The 21,331-nt window shown below is 35.5% G+C and overlaps 1 protein-coding gene across 7 annotated transcripts in view; it reads right to left on the bottom strand.

Annotated features, from left to right (window-relative positions):
* ZEB2 (zinc finger E-box binding homeobox 2) overlaps window positions 1-21,331 on the bottom strand; it is a 170,674-nt gene that overhangs the window by 2,814 nt on the left and 146,529 nt on the right. For 6 of the 7 annotated variants that reach the window (XM_026673510.2, XM_026673507.2, XM_087950071.1 and 3 more), the window contains exons 8-9: window positions 17,657-19,629; window positions 13,847-14,027 (exon numbers count right to left, since the gene is read on the bottom strand). In XM_026673510.2, the coding sequence (XP_026529295.1) occupies window positions 13,847-14,027; window positions 17,657-19,629 (2,154 nt within the window). Of the gene's footprint in view, window positions 1-5,261; window positions 5,277-13,846; window positions 14,028-17,656; window positions 19,630-21,331 lie in introns of all 7 variants that reach the window. The other variant, XM_087950075.1, reaches the window with a different exon arrangement.

The raw sequence follows: 21,331 nt of genomic DNA, 5'->3' as shown, positions 1-21,331 counted from the left end.
AGGATCAAGCAACTAGAGCCACTCATAAATAGTGAAAGTCAAGTAACTTTATCTTTTACCACCTATAAGAATCTCCCCAGATTGTTTGCCTTGTTTGCCAGATAAGGTTTCATGGATCTTAGGAGAGGTTAAGGTTTTGCTGCTTATGGCTACACAAGGACTCCAAGCTAGGCCCTTGCTTGACTCTTTCTTCCAACCTAGTTTCCTAACAGGCAATCCTAGATGGCATATGTCATATCTGTCATGTTTTTTGTCCAATGAACTTCATAGAACTTAACTAGAAGCCCCCCTCCTTTTTTTTTAAAAAAAAGCATAAATTATGTTTATGTAAAAAAATGGAATTGAATCAAATTTAAGGTCAGACCAATTGAATATTGGATGTGTTCATGTGTACATTTGGGAAGAACTTTATGGTATACTCCCAAAGATATCACGCATTCTGCCATATCAAGTAGATTCCCAGTCTAAAAAACACATTTCTGCGTTTCTTTCACCATATCCCTCTTTAGTTTTGAAGTGATTACATGACTCTCCAACTTTTCCATAATCATTCCAGAAAATATAATCCAACTATATGAAAGATCAAAGCCACCATGCAGAATCTGAAGCAAGTTCTTTATTGAGAGATTTCTAGATTGCCTGAACTTTGAATAATAGTTATGATGCAAAATAAATAACAAAAAAGAGAGAGTTTAATAAACATCTTTCTTTTTTAAAATAATGCCTTCATTCTCTATTCTTTATTTTTAGTTGAAGAGCATTAAAAGTGTGAGGAAAAGTAACAATTTTGAGGAGCTGCTGATGCCTGCAACAAAGGTATTGATTAATACCTGATTTTATTTAAAATCTTAATATTTCATATTTCTTCTTACTGAATTATAAACACATGACTATAAACCAGGAATACTTAAATGTCCATTCTTCCCAATTCATTGTTTTCATACAGCTTGCAATTTTAAGGGCTATATCATGCCTTGCATCAGGATTATGATTATATTAAAATAATATCAGATTTCAGGTGATTCCAAATGCTGAATCTCAGTTAAGCTCCTGAAAGTCACTATGAGCACAAAGATCTCAAAATCTCAATAAGATCTTACTAAAATTAATTTAACATTTAAAATAATTCTAATTATTATCCAAATCAAGGCTTTACAGGCAGTGTTGTGCACTGAGTTGGGAAAAGCAAATGCAATGTAAGCATTTTTAATGGGGAAATACTAGTTTTCACAACGTTAAAACTTATACTTCGTTTGTGATTGATTGCACTTGAAGAGAAGAACAACTATGCTATGAAGAACAACATTATTTGGTCTGTAAGGATCTATATTATTCATCAATGCAGTATGGACAAGCCAGAGCATGGATATGACATATTTCTATAAATAATGAACTTCACAACTAAGGGATTTTGATTTCACCCCAGCCACCTTGGGTCAATATTCGCTTCCATTGATGAGACACAATCTTTTCACTAAAGCATCCAAATCTATTCCAATGAGGTGCAGAATGATGACAGGGCTTTTTCCATGCCAACAAGGACATCATGAAGAGAAATGTTTATTGCAAATGAGCTGATAGTGCAGAAAGTCCCATGGTCAGGCTGTGGGCTCTCATTGGATAAAACAACATTCAGATTTACTGACATTGGCTCTTGATAACCATGGAATACCTTGTATGGTACCATGACTATCTCAAGAGGTTACTTAATAGTTTTCAGGTTCTGAAGGACATTAGACTAGGTAATCCTAACTATGATATAGGTTCTTTGAAATCTTTTGTTATAATTTCTCAAAATGGGTAAGCTCAAAATATTACAATTATTGTAAGGATTTGAGATGGAGCAAATTAGAATTTGGTTGGAGAAGAATTATTGCCTCACACATACATTACATGTACAGCAACGGACAGAAAAAGCACCACACTTCTGAGAAGTTAATGTGGAAGCCGTCCCCCTTCTGTTTTTTTAAAAATAAAATCTAACTTCAGGAAATAAAATATTTAATTCATGATGTTATATGGACATAACTGCTCCCATGTTATAATTCTGGAGGAAGCTTTTTGGAAATATTGTGAATATTCTCTTCTATTGGTGAGTAAATATGGTTTGGTCTCACAACAGATGGATGATCAACCACAAATTCAACTGGGAAACTGTGAACACAGCAGACCAAGACAAATCCAGAAAATGTTAGTGAATTTCTGGAAACTTACCATTCATACAATCGATAGACCCATAGAAACAAAACATATTTACACCATTCAAAAGAGACAACACAGAGCTAAAAAGGAAACAAAAATACCCAAACACAATCCCTCTAACAGCCAATACCAAGATAACCAGGGATTAACACCAGACAAACAATCAAGCAGAAAACCATACTCAAACAAAGAACGACCAAAGATAAAACCCCACTCCACCAGTCCTGGCAGGGCAGGATTTAAACCCCATACTCACTAACACAAATATTATCAAGCTGAGTAATGAAATGGCTGCAAGTAAATAACCAGGTTCAGAGAGCACCACGAACTTCGTAATAAGAGCTCTTTATATATGTGAGCCTCTTTTTTTCTAGACACTTGGTTTCTCCAACAGCCAACAACTATTCATAACAATTCCAACCTTAGTATTATTTTCTCTCTGACTATGATGTTTTATTTCCAGAACTAGCTTTACTTCCCCTTTCCTTCCCTATCCTCCTTGCACATCCTTTTCCAATGCACAAATGTAGCAACCTATGTTGATTTTCGCAGACCATCATCTCATTGAAAAAGTTCTTACAGCATACACTGCTGTTTCTATCTTACAGTTTCTAATTCCTATTATCTTTCCCTTAGAACCAAACCTTCTGACCAACTCCAACAGGCTCTTCGTGAAAAATAAAGGTGACCATGATCACATTAGGTAATGCCACGTCTTTTGCAAGTGAACAGGCTGGACATACTGCCCATATTGGCTTCAATATGTATAAGCATAAACTGCAGCAGGTGTACATGGTAATTTTCAGAACACATATGGCACGATTGGAGTTATAGCCAGAGCTTACTTGTTCATATTCATAGCCTGATATGATACTCAATAAGAAGGATTACATCCTTCTCCATGGAAATGTATGCACAAATGCTGTGCTTCAGGCTGGGAAGGGAAGGAGAGAGGAAGGGAGAGAAAAGCACCAGCCTTCTCTTGCTGATAACAATCAGTCCATGGCAGGGTGGTCATGACAATCATTACAGTTACCATGCGACTAGAATGTGCTGGCTTTCGCTATAGCGTTGCCAGCAAGGACCACACTAGCCATGAGTAATGGGAGGCCAGTACTCTCCTCAACAAAATCTGGGCTAAATCCAATCTACACTGACAGTTTTATATGACTGTCTCAGAACAGAGCTATCATAGACACTTGCTAGGTAGCATATCCCATAGCTAATAAGGACAATAGATCTTGTGTCAGAGTATAAAACAGAGCGAGAACAGATCATAGGAAAATAAATGAAATGAGTATCTTTACGTGCAGGGCCAAAACAGTTCTTGAAAGGCGTACATTTTTAAAACTTGCCCTTATATAACCAGCAAAACTCCTAAATGACCACTATTGAGCCCTAATTGAGTAAACCCTTAATATTTAAACAAGTATTACCAATATGTTGTGGTTTACTAATTCAGCTGGGATATAATATCTATATTAATTAGAGGTAGTCCTCAATTTACAACCATTCATTTAGTGATTGGTCAAAGTTACAACGGCATTGAAAAAAGTGACTTATAACCATTTTTCACACTTATGACCACTGCAGTATCCCCATGGTCATGTGAACAAAATTTGGTGCTCAACAACTGACATTTATGAGAGTTGCACTGTCCTGAGCTTGTGTAATCACCATTTGTAATCTTCCCAGCTGTTTTCCAATGAGCAAAGTCAATGGGAGAAATCCAGATTCAATTAACAACCGCATGGTTTGCTTAAGAACTGCAGTGATTCACTGAACAACAGTGGCAAAAAAGGTCATAAGATGTGACACAATTCGCTTAATCATTGTCTTGCTTAGCAATATAAATTTTGCTTGGGTTCTATTGTAGTCATAGGTTGAGGACTATCTGTATACATTCATAACAGTGCACCAGGACATATTTTGAACAAGGGGGAACTTAAATGGGGCATATCAGAAACATTTCTGGGAACATAACCTCTAGAATTATAACAACATAAAGATTTTCTAGTTTATAGCATATTTGAAGGGCATAATATCATGTCAAGTAGACATGAGTTTTGCCAGCAGTGGTAACCTGAATAGGCAATACAAGTGCCAGAATTTCTTTGCCAGCATAAACATCTAGCCACACTAGCTGGGAAGTCTGGAAGATACCAAATTAGGGACTGCTCTCATGTGGGCATGAGGATGACAATTGGGACTGGTTGACACACTTGATAATATAGCAAACGTTGTTGTAAATTGGAATGAAGAATTGTCTTTGCCACACATACTTTGAGTTGTTTTTTAATGAATAGTAAGGCCTTGGTGGCCCAGGAGTTTTTTTAGGGCAACATCAAAGTGGTATTATATTAATGTAGTTTTTATCTCAATTAATTTTTGGTTGTGCTTTATATTTTTATATATCTCTATCAGTGGTGGGATTCAAATTTTTTTACTACCGGTTCCATGGGCGTGGCTTGGTGGGTGTGGCAGGGGAAGGATACTGTAAAATCTCCAGTCAGAGGTGGTATTTGCCGGTTCTCCGAACTACTCAAAATTTCCGCTACTGGTTCTCCAGAACTGGTCAGAACCTGTGGGATACCATGTCTGATCTCTATCCATTATATACATATATTTTAGATGATTGTTAGCAAGTTGTGAAACAGAACTGTTAAATGCAGATGGTGGTAATTATCTAATAAGTGAGCCTTTGACCTATGATCCATTTTCAAATAGTTTTAAGTGGACAAGCCAGTCTCCCTTTTTTATTGTTTTACTTCCTTAGCAACTAGATTGAAGAAGCATTCTGACTAACTCAAAAGCTTGCTACTTTGAAATATTTCCAAAGCAAAGGCATGAAATTACAATCACACAATCAGACTCATGTGAAGCAGATAATTCCAAATCTCCGTTCCATGTGAATTTCATGCCAGCTGCACCCTCAACATCTTGGCAGCAGAATGGATTATTATTGCATGTTTTTGTTGAAATGGTAACTGATGAGCATGTGATAGGAAGAATAGCTTTCACTTCCATAGACAGCAGGAAAACCAGCCATATTAACTGACCTTAGGTACGACTTCCTAAGATGGAAGGAGAAAGAGAGAAAGAACCAGTTATTTAAAATCTGAACAATGAATAAAATGTTATTTTTTTTTTTTTTTAAAAAAAGGAAAATTCTCCTAATTTATTTGAAAACATATGGGCATAAATGCTGGATGACTAGGGAGGGAAGATTTGAAAAAGCAGACAAGAAAAAAATGCTGTTGGTGATGTATGTGTTCCTAATGTAAAAGAAATCAGATGAAGAATTGAATGCTTAGGAAGAATGGATGGCTTTCAGGTCAGTGATACACTCAAAGCTACAGAAAAATGGAGTTTGAAAGGGTCTAATTAGGCCATGCTCCTGAACCCAAGATACAATACCTTGTACAACTGAAAGATTCCGCCATCTGTCTAGGTAACTTCTACTATTGGCATGTTTAAGCAAAGCTAAAGTAACAACGAACTGCAGGGTTTTATGTTTTATTATATCTCAATTTAACCTATTCTCCGTGAAAAAAGATAGATCCATTCAATATTTTTAGTTTTTGATGCCTTCAATTTTCTTTCCCTGAGAGATTTATTTATCCTTTCTCCAGTTAAGCAGGAGACCTTTAATACAAAAACACTATGCTGCTATTTTATCCTTCTTTGTTTTTCTGGTCATCAAACAGAATTAAGCTTCTTCTCATTGGATATTTGAACAATCTGCTCTATGATGGAGATCCCTTTGAAATGATTTGGATGGAATTAATGAGGGAAATTTTTTGAGCTTTTCTTAAGACAATTTCAATAGTATTGAAGCAGGTAGACAGATCTAGATATATGATTCGTGACTAAAAACATCTTGCTATAGGAGAAATTATATATTTTGACAAAGTTTGTATTGTTCAAATACTTTTGTGGGGAACCTAATGCTGACCTTTAGGTAAGAAATCACCTAATTTATCTTTTTTGTCCTTTTTAAAAGCTCATTATTTTATGGAATAAAAGTTTCATTGTTGTTGAACTTATAATATTTTATCACAACCATAAATGAGAAATTATTATATGCTTGACAACTTTTACAAATATGGGTATTTTTATCAAAAGATATGATCAATAATTATATCTAATCATTAAAAAAAAACTATCTAAAGCAGGGGTTCCCAACCCCTGGGCCCCAACACACTACCAGGCCCCGGCCTTTGGGAACTGGACTGTGTGAACAGTGGGTGAGCATGTGCGTACATGCGAAGCTCCCTTCGTGTGAGTGGCAGCTGCTTGAAACTCCCTCCTGTCACTCGCATGGAACTATCCCCTGTCCCCGTCCCCCCCCGCGCTGGCCGCCAAGCCAGAAAGATTGGGGTCTGCTTATCGAAAGAATCATATTTTCATTGTCAAGTATAGTAACACATGAAAGTCACAAATATAGACACTGACATGACTGTGTTTTAAAAAGTTGTGTATTTCCTGATTTTAGTGGTATAAGCATGACTAGTTTTGGGAAGTGAACAATGTAAGTAAACAATGGAGAAATTCCAGACGCTGAAGGTAGAATAGGAATCATTTGGCCAAAGGTCTGATTTTCTAAAGGTTTTCTTGAAGCTACTTAGGGATTGGGATGGTAAAAATAGTCCCAGTGGGGAAGATTTAATGGACAGAGTGAAGTGAGGCAGTTAAAGGTGTGTTATAAATGCAGTTTGGTGTGATTGCAAACACTCCACTTACTCTATTGTTAGTAAAAAGAGAGACCTCCATTTCTGGTATAAATGTCATCAGCTTTAAATTTATTCCAGGAAATTATATATTACTGAAGTATAAAAAGAAGAAGAAGCCTTCATATTTAAATCTAGTGGCAGAAAATTATCTCCAAACAACATATGATGTTTTATGAATCAAACTCTAAAGAAGGAAAACCCATGAGATGAGAATTCAGAAAGACAGCAAAAGAAAGCTGATTTGCTATGAAAGCTGAACAACAATATTTTATTCAACCAGTGAGAAAATAAAAGTGCATGTTATATCAGCATGAATGCTCCTCAAAAAAAATTGTTCCCATTGCCTGTTTTATAATAATAATAAATATAACCAGAGATCCTTACCAATCCACTTAAAAAGCAAGATAGAACATATCATGAAATAAGGTAACAAGGCCTCAGAATTCAAATGCATGTGTGTGTGTGTGTGTGTGTATAGTATTCAGCTTTGTTCAGGTATTTTCCCACGTCATTATAGTTGTGCCTTTAAAGTTGTAGCGACATTTTGGCAGAATATATGTGTGTGTGTGTGTGTGTGTGTGTGTGTGTGTGTATTTCTTAAGTTTTCGTGAGTACTTACATGTATGGTATTTAGCTTTGTTCAGGTATTTTCCCACGTCATTATAGTTGTGCTTTTAAAGTTGTAGCAATGTTTTGGCAGAATCTCATATATATATAAACAAACTTTCCATTTGAAAAATTAGACTAAATGAATTCTATGTAAAGTTTGAAGCTCCATGCATCATTAGAGGAACTCTACAAACAGAGAAGAGCCTTTGTGCCTTAGCTTCAATCCTCTGGAAGATCAGGCCCCTCAAAGTGAGAACTTCATTCACCTTGTTGGCCTTCTGAAAGGGTGGCTTCGCCAACTGGCTTTAGAGCCTGATGGGGATGTCCTGCTCTGGAAGTGGTTAGGAGATTAGGAGAAGATCCCACCTCTAGCCCATTTATACATGGTCCCTTTTAATCAGGGGTGGGTTTTTTTTTTTTGGTCAACTTAATTTTTCATGTTTTAATTTTAATGCCTAATGTTTTGAATATCTTTTTATAGTGCCCAGAGCTACTTGACAGTAAGATGGGTGGCATATAAATTCAATAAATAAATATTCTGCAGGAAATTTATAGAGAACAGGACTAAAAGTAAGATATTTTTCTCTCTCTCCTCTTCCTTAAATGTTTACAGATAATAACTACCTAGAAGATGCATTTCTGCTGTATCTTTTCCAGGCAATTTCTTCTCTACTTTTCTTAAAGGATACCATATTCCTGACTAGTACTAGATCTCGGCATGGTGTTCATGACGTTCTATTCTTCATTCTGCTCTCATATCATCTGAATAAGATTCAAAGCCCAAAATAAAACAAGTGGCTCAAGTTTGCTCTGTATGACAGAGGAGAAAATTGATCTTTTTGAAGTCCAGAATTATATGTCCTGGAATCTACTAGGCTAATATCTTATCTACTTTCGATACTCTGTTATCGGCTGCAGAGGGCTTTCCGGAAGGCTCTGACGACAAAACGGAGGCTGGGGGGTGCGATGCATGCACCAATCCAGACCTTGTTTCTTGGCTGCAGAGGGCTTTCCAGAAGGCCTCTAATGGCAAAAAGGAGGCTGGGGCTGACGCACGTCAGCAGCGGCAAGTGGCCACAGAAGAAGTGGGTCTGCAAGGTGAGGCAGGTGTCAGGGTGTATGAGTCCTGGTAAGTAGGGCAGCTCCAGCATCCCCATCCCCACCCTAGCTTAATTTTTATCCGTGAGCCTCATCTCACCCCTTGCACCCCCGGCTGGGGTCTTAATTAGGGCTTAATTTGGGGTAGAGCATGTATTGGGTGCATGTGTAAATTTAAGCTAGGACTTACTTTGGGGATAAGTCATATTTTTGGGAAAACATGGTACTAAAAATATTTTCATAGCTGGGTAGCTTTCTTAGTCTTAGGTGTTAGACTATTTTAACTCCAAGCACTTCTAAAGAAAAAAAAATAGATATCTACGTTTGATATCTGACCTAAATTCATGGTCACACAGACTCTGCTCAGGCTCCAGTTGGTTGTCTGGATTTGTTGACTGCTACTAACAGCTATAATAAAAAGTGGCTCTAAATAAGTATCTCTTAAGTTAACAGAAATTGAAATCTTGTGTACTCATGTGAAATTCTGATTCCTGTCTTCTCTTCTCCTGGTATTTTTCGCCCTCCAGGGAAATGAAAACGGGTTCAAAACAAGACTATATGTAACTTGTCACATATCTTTCCTTTATAGGCCAGTTACTACGTGCTGAAGTGCCAAGTCAATGTCAACAAAGATGGACAGCTCACAACCTTCAGTTAAGATAATTAGATACTGATCAGCAGTGCTATTTTTAACTTTTAGATGCATATAAAAATGTTTATTAAAATTTTCAAAGGACCATCCAGGGTTAGAATAGCACTGGGCCACAATATAATGTAGTCTAAAGACATGAAACAATGAGAGGTTACAATATTGGTCATATTTCACTTTAGTATGTGCCTACCATTACCAAGGTAGTAAAGCAATGAGGGAGAGAGGAAGGATCCTTACACTCAGTAGGACTTAGGACATCAAGATCCATGACCTCATATTTGTTCACTTGTCAAATATTATTGTGGGACTTCTTCCTGGCTCATGTAGGTTCATACATTATAGTGCTGTCTTGGCTATTACTGAAAGCACACCTATATCATGGAGATATTGGAGAATTGGGTATAGCATATAGGACTTAAATTGTTTGCTCTATGGTAAAAACTTGGAAATTACATATGGTGATTTCTATAGAAGTGTGTCAATCCAAAAGGACATTGAATTGAATACTCCAAACATATAAGTAATAAATATAATTGGTTACAGCTGATTTTTAGTTTTATGATTTTACCAAAGAGGATGAATCACTTTTGTTGACCATTGATCCATATTTTATGTAATTGTGAGCTACCTAGAACCTGTGACTGAGGCAGCATATTAATTTTATTAAAATAATAACAAAGTAGAGTAAGAGACACTCCAAGAACCACAATATGGTAAAGAATTCTAAACAAGGCAATTTAAATAAGGCAAAAGATAAATACTAATCCTAAAAATATTTAACAATAATTCAGAAAACTACTTTAGTGCTTCTATTTTTAAGTTAATAAATACCATAATGTGGCAAAAGCCTCAAAAATATTTTAGTACAGCTAGCTATCAAAGAAAAAGAGAATTGCATCTTTAAGGAGATCAACATTTTGGGTTCATTGAACTAAGTTTGTTATTTGTGTTACTCTGGAAAAACCAGGAGGGGAAAAACACTAAATGTCCCCCCAAAAGATGAAGAAAGGATAACTATTCAGACATGGAAAGTAAAGGTTAATTGCAGTTCAGGGAGTCTTGCCCTGAACACAGATTGAAATTTCGCATATATATTACTAGATGAGACAGCCATTCCATTGTGCAGACTTTCTCCATAACTTTATCAGTTTAATTTGCAGTTAATTTAACGTTTGCAAAGGAGGCCAAAAAAGAAGAAGAAGGCGAATGACCTTTACATTCTCTTGGAACTAAACCTCAGATGGATAACTACATAAGGTACATAGTAAAATATCAAGAGCAGCTAATGTTGGTTTGTATGTCATTCTCTTAATATAGTGAAAAGAACTGAGAGTTGCTGCTATTATTATTCTTTTCATGTTGCTACCATTACTGTAAGTGACTTGATCAGAAATGTCCACCAAATTACTTCTGGCTGCAATCCCATACCCTTATCTGAAAAAAAAAAAAGAAAGAAAAAAGCACCCATTTCATCAGTGGGATTTGCTTTTGAATAGGCATGAGAAGGACCGGGCTGTTTGTTTGACCAAATCTCTTTTTACTTCCTTTGTAGAATTTAGGATAACGTATTTCCTGTAGCTCCCTGATATATGAGGTCTGTAGGCCAAGCAGGTATGCAGCCTATTCAAAAAACAATAAGAATAATAATCCAGGAGGATTCTTCCACTAAGATGTTATGGGAACCCTGACAAAACAGGAAGACAGTCCAGGCCTTGCTCCTCAACACATTAAAACTGAGTTGGAAGTACCCTCTCCTCCACTTTTAACTATCTCCTGGTTAGGCTCCAAATATGCACACAGAACTGTTAATATTTCAAGAAATTTTCAGCAAAACTGAAAGGAACTCAAATCCAAATATATCCTGCCTCTTTTTTTCTGTGGCAAACATCCAAGATATGTGAACTTCACCTCCCAGAATTTCCTAACCAACATGAAATCCACTAGTTTTATTCTTCTAGAATTTAACTCAATGTATTGTTGGTTTTTAACTCCATTTTAAAAATGGGAAAAATAAGCAATATTTATAAACACACAGTTATTATATCCTCCCATTATATCCTGAAATACATCCTTGTTAGCTGAAAATTGGATTATATACGTTTTTTTTTGCAAATCTAAATGATGTAACAGAATTTGGCCTATCAAATTCTCAGTCTTTCCACTTTCAACCTATATCTATAAATCTCATGAACGAACAATTTTGCAAGATTCAGCAATAACCCAAAATATAAGCAGAGGATTTTTAATATTAAAGTTTTGGGTTAACAGCAGCAGAAGTATAGTAAATAATATTTGCTTGGATGTAATAACATCATTTAGGAGAAGATATAAAAAGCTTCCAAAATTTCCCATGTCCAACAATCTAATACATACTTCCATCTCGGTAATGTTTTGTAAAGGAAATTTATATTTATATACATATAAATAAGCCACACAATGTAATCCACCTTGAATTTTCTCTCATTTATCCCATAAATATAATGTTCTTTAAATAAATACCATCTTTTAAAGATATATTTTAAATAGGTTAGGGAATGTAGCACATCCAATATTGCAGAGATTTTCAGAGAAACACTGATTTTCTTAAGAAGAGACAACAAAGTATCAATCATGGAATTAATTTACTAGCAATTAATGTGATTTTAATATGTTGCATTTTTGGCAGGTTTTTTTCCCCCTATTTCTCTTTGGCATTAACAAAATTAACAAGAGTAAATTTTCACAGCCCTACCCAAAAGTTGTATTGAAAAGACAGGATTAGAGTATCTCCATACCAAGCATTTATATACTTTACAGCTAACTATTCAAGAGCACTACTTTCTAAGATGATAAACTGTCAACAATGAGGAAAGGCATTAATAGATTAGATTGGAGGGATTGCTAACCCTTATGATGATTTAAAGTTGGTGAGTGCCACCAGCTTCACATTCCAATGCAGCTGGGAAAGATATTACAAGAGTAATATTTGCTGGACTGTATTCTCAAATGGAAACTCATTCTAGGTTAGTAAATAATGCAGGAAAAACCAATGAAGGTATTTACAGATGCAGGCTTTCATAAGCTAAAGCAAAAGATTGTTTAGAGGAATAGATATTCAATTATTTGAAAATCATATATAATAAAACCATTTATTCAAGAGAAATGTATCCTGATTTTTGTTAATAAACAGGAGATCTGTATGCAAAACACAAACAGATATCTTGATGTTTTTCTTCATATTTAAAATATAGAATGTAGTGATTCTTTTCTTTTCAAATTTCTTTTTTTACAGAAAATAGAATAAACACCATTACTGTGAAAAATTATCTCAGTTTTTCAGGAAGTGTTCCTTTGCATCTTTCTCCAAATAGTTTCTCAGATGAAATGAGATTAAAATATCCAGAAATCCCAAAATTTGGTCATGTAGGTTGGGGTTCTGAAATTTGTGGTCCTAACATTTCTGGAGGAAACCAGATGGAAGAAAGCTAAATAAGTCTTCTAGAACAAAACAAAAAAAGTCCGAAAAGTGATTATGTTGGTCTCTCTATCTTTGCATTAAAATAATATATAACATATATTTTAAAAGCAGATTTCAATGTCAATCATCTTTCTTTAGTTTACTATTCCTAAATTACTAATTACTGGATAATTTTCAAGATCCAAATTTGTGTATAATTTTCTCAATATCTGTAATACAGTATAATATAGAGGCCAGAATACTAAATATTTCTAAATTTTAATATAAGAGCTAGGACTTTTGTCTATATCGATAGGTGTATATTTTTGTGTATGTGTTAGAAACAAAATTATTACATTTATTTTTAGATTGCTATTCCATAATAGCTTCCAGCTTTTCACCAAAGATAATGATCCTTATTTTTTCACAATGTTCTGTAATCAGACCTTCTTTTCATGATGTAGGTATCACAAGGAGGCCATTCACTGTAGCTCTGGGCAGTAGTTAAGTGCACACAACCTATCAGAGCAATTTTAAGAAAGCCTCCTGAAAGCAGTCATATTGTGAGGAATTATTCCTTAGAAAATAACAACTATACTTAACAATATATATTTTATATGACTGATATGAAAGAAGTGGTGTAGAAGCAAAAAAAAATTAAAAAACCTTCTAAAACAGAAGTCCCTCTTGACTCTACAAATGTAGTTCTCTTGTCTGTTTTCATGCACATGCTTATTTATATAGAAAGAATACATTTCATGATCTATATACCTACCAATAATCATTTTCCTGAACATGGATGACTATTAGAATTTAGCTATTGCTGGCTAATTTTTGACTAGCTATTTCTTGACTAGGCATTCATTCAACTTTCTGCCCATTTTGAAATTACACAGGCTGTCCTAGTCAATGGATTCATTTTTCTAAGTTTTTTTTTTTAAAGAAAAAACATATTTCAATGAGCTTTAACATGTTGTTTAGAATTGAACAATGGAAGGAAATGGAGAGCTGCAATAAGCAACGAGCATCATTTTGTTCCATACCTTCACTGTGTTTTATTCTGTAGAACTACCTATGTTCTTAAGTCTTGTCTCTATATATTGCAATCATCCATACCTGTGTGCTCATATTTGTGTCGCAGAAGGGAACTGCTTTTCTGGAATGTCTTGTCACATAAGTCACATGCGTACATGCCACTTTCTGTCTTCTTGATCTTCTTTCGGGACAAGCAGGAGTCAGAGTCTGTCATGTCATCAAGACCTGACATGTAATCTGGTGTTCCATCAAGCAATTCTCCCTGTGAAACAACCACATGTTTTGTATAAAACCACTGTTTCCATTTTTTTTCTTTTCTTATGTTCTTATCACATGTTAATCACAGCCTATCTTTAAAAGTATTAAATGGCTTCACCAGTTCACAGTTGCAACTTTTTCAAAATGTGGAACCATATCCTAAAGAACACGTTTCTTGGGAAAACTCTGCAAACCTATTTGTACATTCTGTTGAATGCCAGTGCTCCATAAATGTATCACAGTTCTGCTGATGATGATCTTAAAGATAGAATGGCAGCATTTTTTTTTAAAAAAAATCCACTTTTGATTGCAAATCCCAGCAGCAACCTTTATGGTTGTTTCAGAAGATCAAGAGATTCTTCCAAACAGTTTGAAAGGTGACATTGAAGGTTATAAGAAGAAAGAATGAATTCCTCCAAGGAAAAGATTACCTAAGTTGTGCCCTTTACAAACAGACAGTACCTTCCCATAGAAGGACATGTTTGGATCAAACTAGATATGCTTCACTTGTCTCCTGAATCTGAATATACTGTAGATAACACAGGGCTTCCAAAGAATCATATTTTTCCTATCATATTTAGAAATACTTATTTACAATACTGTGGTGACATTGTATTAGATATTTATTTCCTTCTTATCTCTAAAGTTTATAAATGAACTTATACCAATATTGTGATATCGCAAGGAAGATAATAATATGAATTATTAGAAAGAAGAGTGAAGAATCTAATGGTACATAAGCCTACATCACTGAAAAGTTTCATTTTCAAGCGGCAGCTAGGCTCTATTGACTTCCCCATAGGCTGGCATGCAATTGCTCTCTCCCTGTAGTGAGCTGGAAGGACATGGCAATAACGGTATAGTAGCTAAGATAGCAGCGTGGTCAAATGCCAAGAGTAATTTGAGATTCTAGTGTCTGATATTATGAAATGGTATGTCTTTGCAGTGGAAGAGAACAGAAAATCATTATCAGAGACCATCTGTAACTGACAAATCAAAAACAGTCAATTCCACGTATTTCTTTGGGATTTATTCCTGTGAAAAGTGACAATGTGACCAAAATATAATGTAATACTTTGTCGTACGACCACAGATATCAACATTGAATGAGCACCTTTTGGAGATGAGAATGGGAGAGAAGAAGGAAATGCAAGTAACTCATTTTTCTTGTTCCTTATCCTCCATTTTTCTGTTTTTCAGAGACATACAAGCAAGATCACATATTTCTATTCGTTTGAACATGTTCTGGTTCAAAGAACAAATCAATGAGTTCACAAGAGGGCTACAAAGATATGAGGGGACAGTAACTGTGATTCCTCTATATCTCACTCTATAGCAATTCTGAAATATACAAAGCAGACAAAATAATATATTTCAGAATGTAGTAGGGTCATATTTTACATGGACTGTATCTTGAATTCTGGTATTCAGATTACTTTGAGAAACCCGGAGAGTAAGGTTTTCAAAATAAGATTGTGCATGGAAGGCAGCCTTCAATAAGTAATAAATAATATTTCATTTTTCATATCCTGCTCTGAAATTCTTTGAAATTAAAACAAGCATTACTACAACTACACTTCTATGGCTTTAACATCATTTATATTTCAGGGGTAATTTTTCAAAGTAACTGGAATTATGAAATGCCAGAGTGGATCCAAATCTTATAAAAAATGCAAACTTTTAACTTTACATTTGTGTTAAATCCTAGAGATAGAGTCTTCAGATTAATGTCAATATCCTGAAAAATTAATGTATAGGTCCATATATCAAATGAAGCTTAAACTTGTGCTTCTGAAACAACAGTTCTACTAGTGAGATAAAATAATATGTATGTAACTGCTCAAGAAGGAAAACAAACAAATTTAAGCTTCACTTGATATATGAACCTACCTGTTAATTTTTCAGGATATTGACATTAACTTTATAGCATGACTTTTAGCTCTGCAGGTATTTTATTTTGCAGAACAGCTTTGAGCATGAGTTTTTAAATGTAAACTCATGCCATATTTGTGCATATGTGTGTGATGTGTGTTGGTATGCGTGCGCACACACATGGACATGCATACACAAGTTACAGCCACATAGATTTATCTTGCACGCATGCATACACACACGCACACACACTGTAAAAGTTAGAATGCGTTTAACCAATTTTTATATTTAGGTACAAAATATTACTATGCAATCCATTTACATGTATGTCTCCCTTCTAAAGGCCTTGAGCTACAATTTTATATTTAATTTTGTAAGTTGAAATTGGGAATATTAATAACACTTTTTATCAATGCACTGTCTATGTTAAAACAGCCTTCAGCATTAAGTAGTAATGAATGTGGATCAGTGAATTATTAAATTTCTTTATATTTATTTTGTCTTGATCCAAAGAGAGTACAAACTTTCATGATAACATACATTTCCATTTGCTATCAGACAGTTCAGTTTCTTGTACAAATTTATATCAGAGAATATTAAATAAGCTTAAATACATTTGAAAAAAGGGCAGATGTACTATAAATTGGAATAGTAAAACAGCTATTGTAGAGGCATTGTGTTACTTATGCTCCTATTGTCCAAAGAGAGATTATGGTCTATAACATTAAACTATACCTGATTTTTACATTTGAAAATAGAAAACATATTTACCGGTATGTCAATGTATTAATGGAGCCTAATGGATCATATAGGAAAGTCTGTCTGTTTGTCTGTCTGCTTATGTACCAATATACTGTACTTTCTCCCTATGAATGAATGAATTTGACCAAAATACCATATTTCTACATTTGCTATTTCTATTCAGTTAAAAACAATGTCAGACTATAGTTCAAGAGTACAGTGTATGCTTGTTATGAATTCCCTGATTTAGTGTTCATCATCTCAAGTTTAAAGAAAGATCTTGTAGGAGATAATGGGGAAGCTTCCTATCTGCAACCTAGGTAGTAGCTATTAAAGTAGAGAAAGTAGATGTGATCTATGAGCCAGTTTGCTTTTACTACCTAGAGTTTATAAAACAGCACCCTAATTCAAGATTTAATCTTTTTTGAAGATGGCAAATCATTAGAACCTTCTGCGTAAACAAAGACTATGACTCCTTAAGTCCTGGAATTTGTTTAGAGTCTTTCCCAAAAGGTCTGTGGGACAGGATGAGTGGGTGGTACAGAGATATATGAAAAATAGAATAGGTGAGATGAAAGTAAGTCTGGTCTGAGGATCTTCATAAACCTTTTAATAGCTTTATAAAGATTAGTCAGAACCCATTATAAAGAGCTTATTGCTGTATTATCATTGTCACATAATTCTCTGAGAAATTCTAAGGATCGTGGTGAACACTTTACCAATGAAGCCATATAATGGAGGTTGTGGGGTGCAGATGGAATGGGGGCAGAGTGTCAGTCAGGGTTATATTTATTTTACATATGGAAATATTATTTCTCTCAGCACCTTTTACTTTGCCACTACAAGCTTACTAGGTAAAGCTTTCCTGTGTATGAATTCATGCCTACCTTAATCATTCTTATAAGTTTCATTTCTCCTTTTAAAACACCTACTCATTAAAAACAAACTAAATGAGTCACAAAGCTTTAGAATGAGGTTTCATTAACTATTTTACAGTCATGAAATAAGTCATAGCCTTACCTGAAATCCTTGCTTCCGCTGGTACTTCCGTCTTTGCTGCATGTCAGTAAAGGTAGCTGCTCCAGTTGGGTATGTATAGGCCATATGTGGTAGGAAGCTCATTTGATCAATTCCAGGATATGGTCGTAGGCCAGGAATGCTGGTCTGAACTGGAGGCATAAAAGTGGCTGGGGGAAATGCGCTCTGTGGTGGAAGTGTGGTATATAAAGGTTTGGCACTAAAAGGGTTCATAGCAAATACTGGATTAGTGCTTTTATCCAAACTGTTTGAATTAGAAAATTCTTTCTTGATAAAAGTCAAGTTCAGTGGCTCATCTGAGGTTTCAGACGATGAAGAAACACTGTTGTGGTCTACATTTACACTATTGGATTTTGTTTTGTTCTTTGTAGCTATTATATTTTTGGGTTCCTTCATTAGTTTTGGTAAAGACAAGTCCAAAGGCTCAGCCTGAAGCTCCTCAGAGGAGAAACTGTTTGGAGTGTAAGAACTACTGTGGGAGTTTTTAGAAGATGTGGAAGAAAGGTTTAATGGTGAAGGAGTATTGCTCCTGGAGTGGTCCAATTTCTCAACTGGTTTAATATTGGTAAAGTGAGTAGGTTTTGTTAGCCTGAGAGGAGTATCACAGTTAGTAACGCTATTGTGAAGTTCAGCGATAGATGGTGATGTTATAGAGTCCATAGGCTTTAAAGGGGATCTGGCTGACAAAGAGTCTTTCATGGGAGTGTTGTTGGTGGCAGCCAGCACCACCTTGGCATTGCTCCTTTCCAGAGGTGGCGACCTGGAAGTTGTGTGTTGGTAGACTTTTCGTTGTTCAAACCATTCCTTCACAAATTCCTGAGGAAGGCCAACAGCAATGGAAATTTTCAGTAGTTCATCAGAAGTTGGCTCCATATTCATAGCAAAATATGCTTTAAGTACAGACATGTGGTCCTTGTATGGGTTGATAGGGCTAGGCATTCCTTTCTCAGAAAGTACAGATGATAGGAGGAGAGCTTGCTTATCAACAAACATACCTGGTTTACTAGGAGCCATATTTTCATGAGGCTGGAGGACTGCCTTGATTTCTTCATTCATCTTACAGAGGTACCGTTCATGTTGATGCAGGGGAATGGGTCCAGGAAAACTTTCTTTACAGAATTGGCATGAAAAAGGAGTGGGTATATTGTGGTTCTCTATCATTTTATCTTCGGTCACCAAATCTATCAGGGTGCGTAGCTTTTCTTTCTTAATGTTGTTGAGCTGCCTCCTTGAATCCGTAGTCAAACTCTGGAGACAAGCTTTGGCTTCGTTAACTTTTTCTAATGTATAGTCAATAATACTTTTAGTGGCACCATTATGACTGACTACTGGAAGACCCACAGGTGGAATACCAGGAGAAGTAATGCCTTGCTCCTCTGGCTGAGAACATGGGTCCTTCATGTGGTAACCTTTCAGTTTGGAAATTTCTTCAGGGCTGCAGTCCATTTTCTGCCTAGAAACAGTGTTGTCTACAATCTGTAGGACCTTCTGCACTTCACTTAAATTGCTCCCCATTGCTGGGAATCCAAGTAATTGTGCTTCCATTCCCACTCCTAAGTGCTGCATTGGACTTTGTGTAGAAGCATGGACTCCTATTGGACTGGTTGCACCGAGCCTGCCGTTCATAAATGGATTAGCACCAGCAAAGCCATGAGTTGTCATCAGAACTTTGTACTCATTGAAATCTAGTGGTTCTGTTTTTATTTTAAGTAAGCCTGACTGCTCAGACATACTAAGTGGTTTTCCATTTTCCAGCTTGTTTCTCAGCTGTGTAATGGCAGAATTGGTTGGTGAGGAAGATACAGAATTAGGAGAAGAAGCCGCCTTGATATTGTTTCTCATTCGACCATTTACAGAGATTAAACCAATACATTTCTTGCTGCTGATGTGTGAACTGTATGAACCAGAATGGGAGAAACGCTTCTTGCAATTGGGACATTCATATGGTTTTTCACCTGCAATGAATTTTTTAAGATTAAATTTTAGTAAGTCACAAACTCACAAATGTTTTTAGATTTCTGTTGCAGCAGCTAGATTGTGGCAAGCTAGCAAAGTTTGTGCATTTCATGTTATATTTTCTTCCTACCTTTCAAATTATGTTTAACTCTCCAAGTGGAAATAATTATCTAAAATATTTAATTTTCTGGTAGTCATAATTTTGATTGCTGCTAACAACTGGCTGTGTGTTTTAAAAGGGAATAAAGCTTATCCTGCAATGTACTTATGCAAATAAGTTTGAAAACCTAAATATAATAATCTTTGTAATACCTAAATAGAGTGGGCAGGTTATAATTTTGCAAAGCTTTTTTAAAATGAGCCCAGGCAACATGCAGTTTGAATGAATTTACCTTACAACAAGTTTTCTATTTGAATAACACAGCACTGAATTTTCTATAAATTATTTTACCCTAGATAAATGAGTTTGTGACTGTTAGCTATATCATATTCTGCCCCTATAAGTATGTTCACTTGCCCTCCCCCCCCATACAACATCCTAAATCGAAACAAAATACAAATTCTGCCTGAGAACAAGTTATGGATATTTATTTGGCTTTTAATTGTTGATACTTTCAGATGATCTGCTGGGAAAAGATCAAAGAGTAGTAGATATCTCTCCGAAGCAAACACAGATTCTTACTTATCCCTAATCTCTTATCTAAAACCTTCAATTATTGAATCTTTAATGCTATGAAAGTTCATTTAGTTGTGGGAGATTTTTTTTTACATTTATAAACAAGTCTCATACTCTTGAATTCTTTCTTTCTTTCCTGCTTGCTCTCTTTTATCCTGTCCTTCCTCTTTTGTATATGATGGTTTCCAAAAGTGGATAGGAATGCATCAATGATGGCCTTCAAAAGAGAATTAGTAATCATGGCTTAATTTGGAAACAAATTATGTTTCAAGCAAGCCACAGTTTTGTGGAATTTAGTTGTAAGGGAGAACAATGGTCTTATAATGAATCACAGGAAATTGCACAGATAAGGAAATAGAAAGGAAAGAGGCAAAATGGGACTCCATTTTCTGTCATTCTGGAATGAGTTCAATAATTCAGAATTTGGAGGCTTACAATTTTTGGGAGCACATAGGGAACTACAAACATAGATTCCTTCTACAGAACACAGGACTTTTCTGTGCCCATTGTTTAAAGCTTTACACAATGCATCAAGGGTCACTGTTCAAAAGTTGTGGGGCTAGGATTTGTTTTAAGAGAGGGGACCTGGAAGATTAATGGGGACCAAGAATATTCTATTTCCCTCCCAAACTCCAAAAATGCCCCCTCCTCAGAAGGCCAAAAGAATTGCACACCCTGTCTAAGAAATGCTGGAGATACAAAATAGCAGCTGATAGGCCATTTGCAGTTCCTTTATTATTTATTATGAAATTTATTCACCACTCATCTTGTGTCAAACGACTCTGGATAGTGTACAGCATAGATTTTGCACCATTGACCTACAACAATGCTACTTTTTCCACTTACTTTCTATATACTATTGTGTAATGTTGGACACAAGGGAGATACAGAATATGATAAATGCTATGTTTAGCATATACCCCCGAAAAAAATCATGTGATATTCCAAAACTAGAAACTTTTAAAACTGAGGGTGGGTGGGGTGCGGGAAACATTGTGGGGACCTAGGATCAAATCATCTGTATG

This window comes from Notechis scutatus, chromosome 1, assembly GCF_049901735.1.
Source record: "Notechis scutatus isolate UNSWTSFEM ecotype Mainland chromosome 1, rNotScu1.2, whole genome shotgun sequence".
NCBI classification, from domain to species: Eukaryota; Metazoa; Chordata; class Lepidosauria; order Squamata; family Elapidae; genus Notechis; species Notechis scutatus.
Note: the sequence above shows the minus strand (reverse complement) of the source record. Positions and strands in the feature narration are given on the sequence as shown.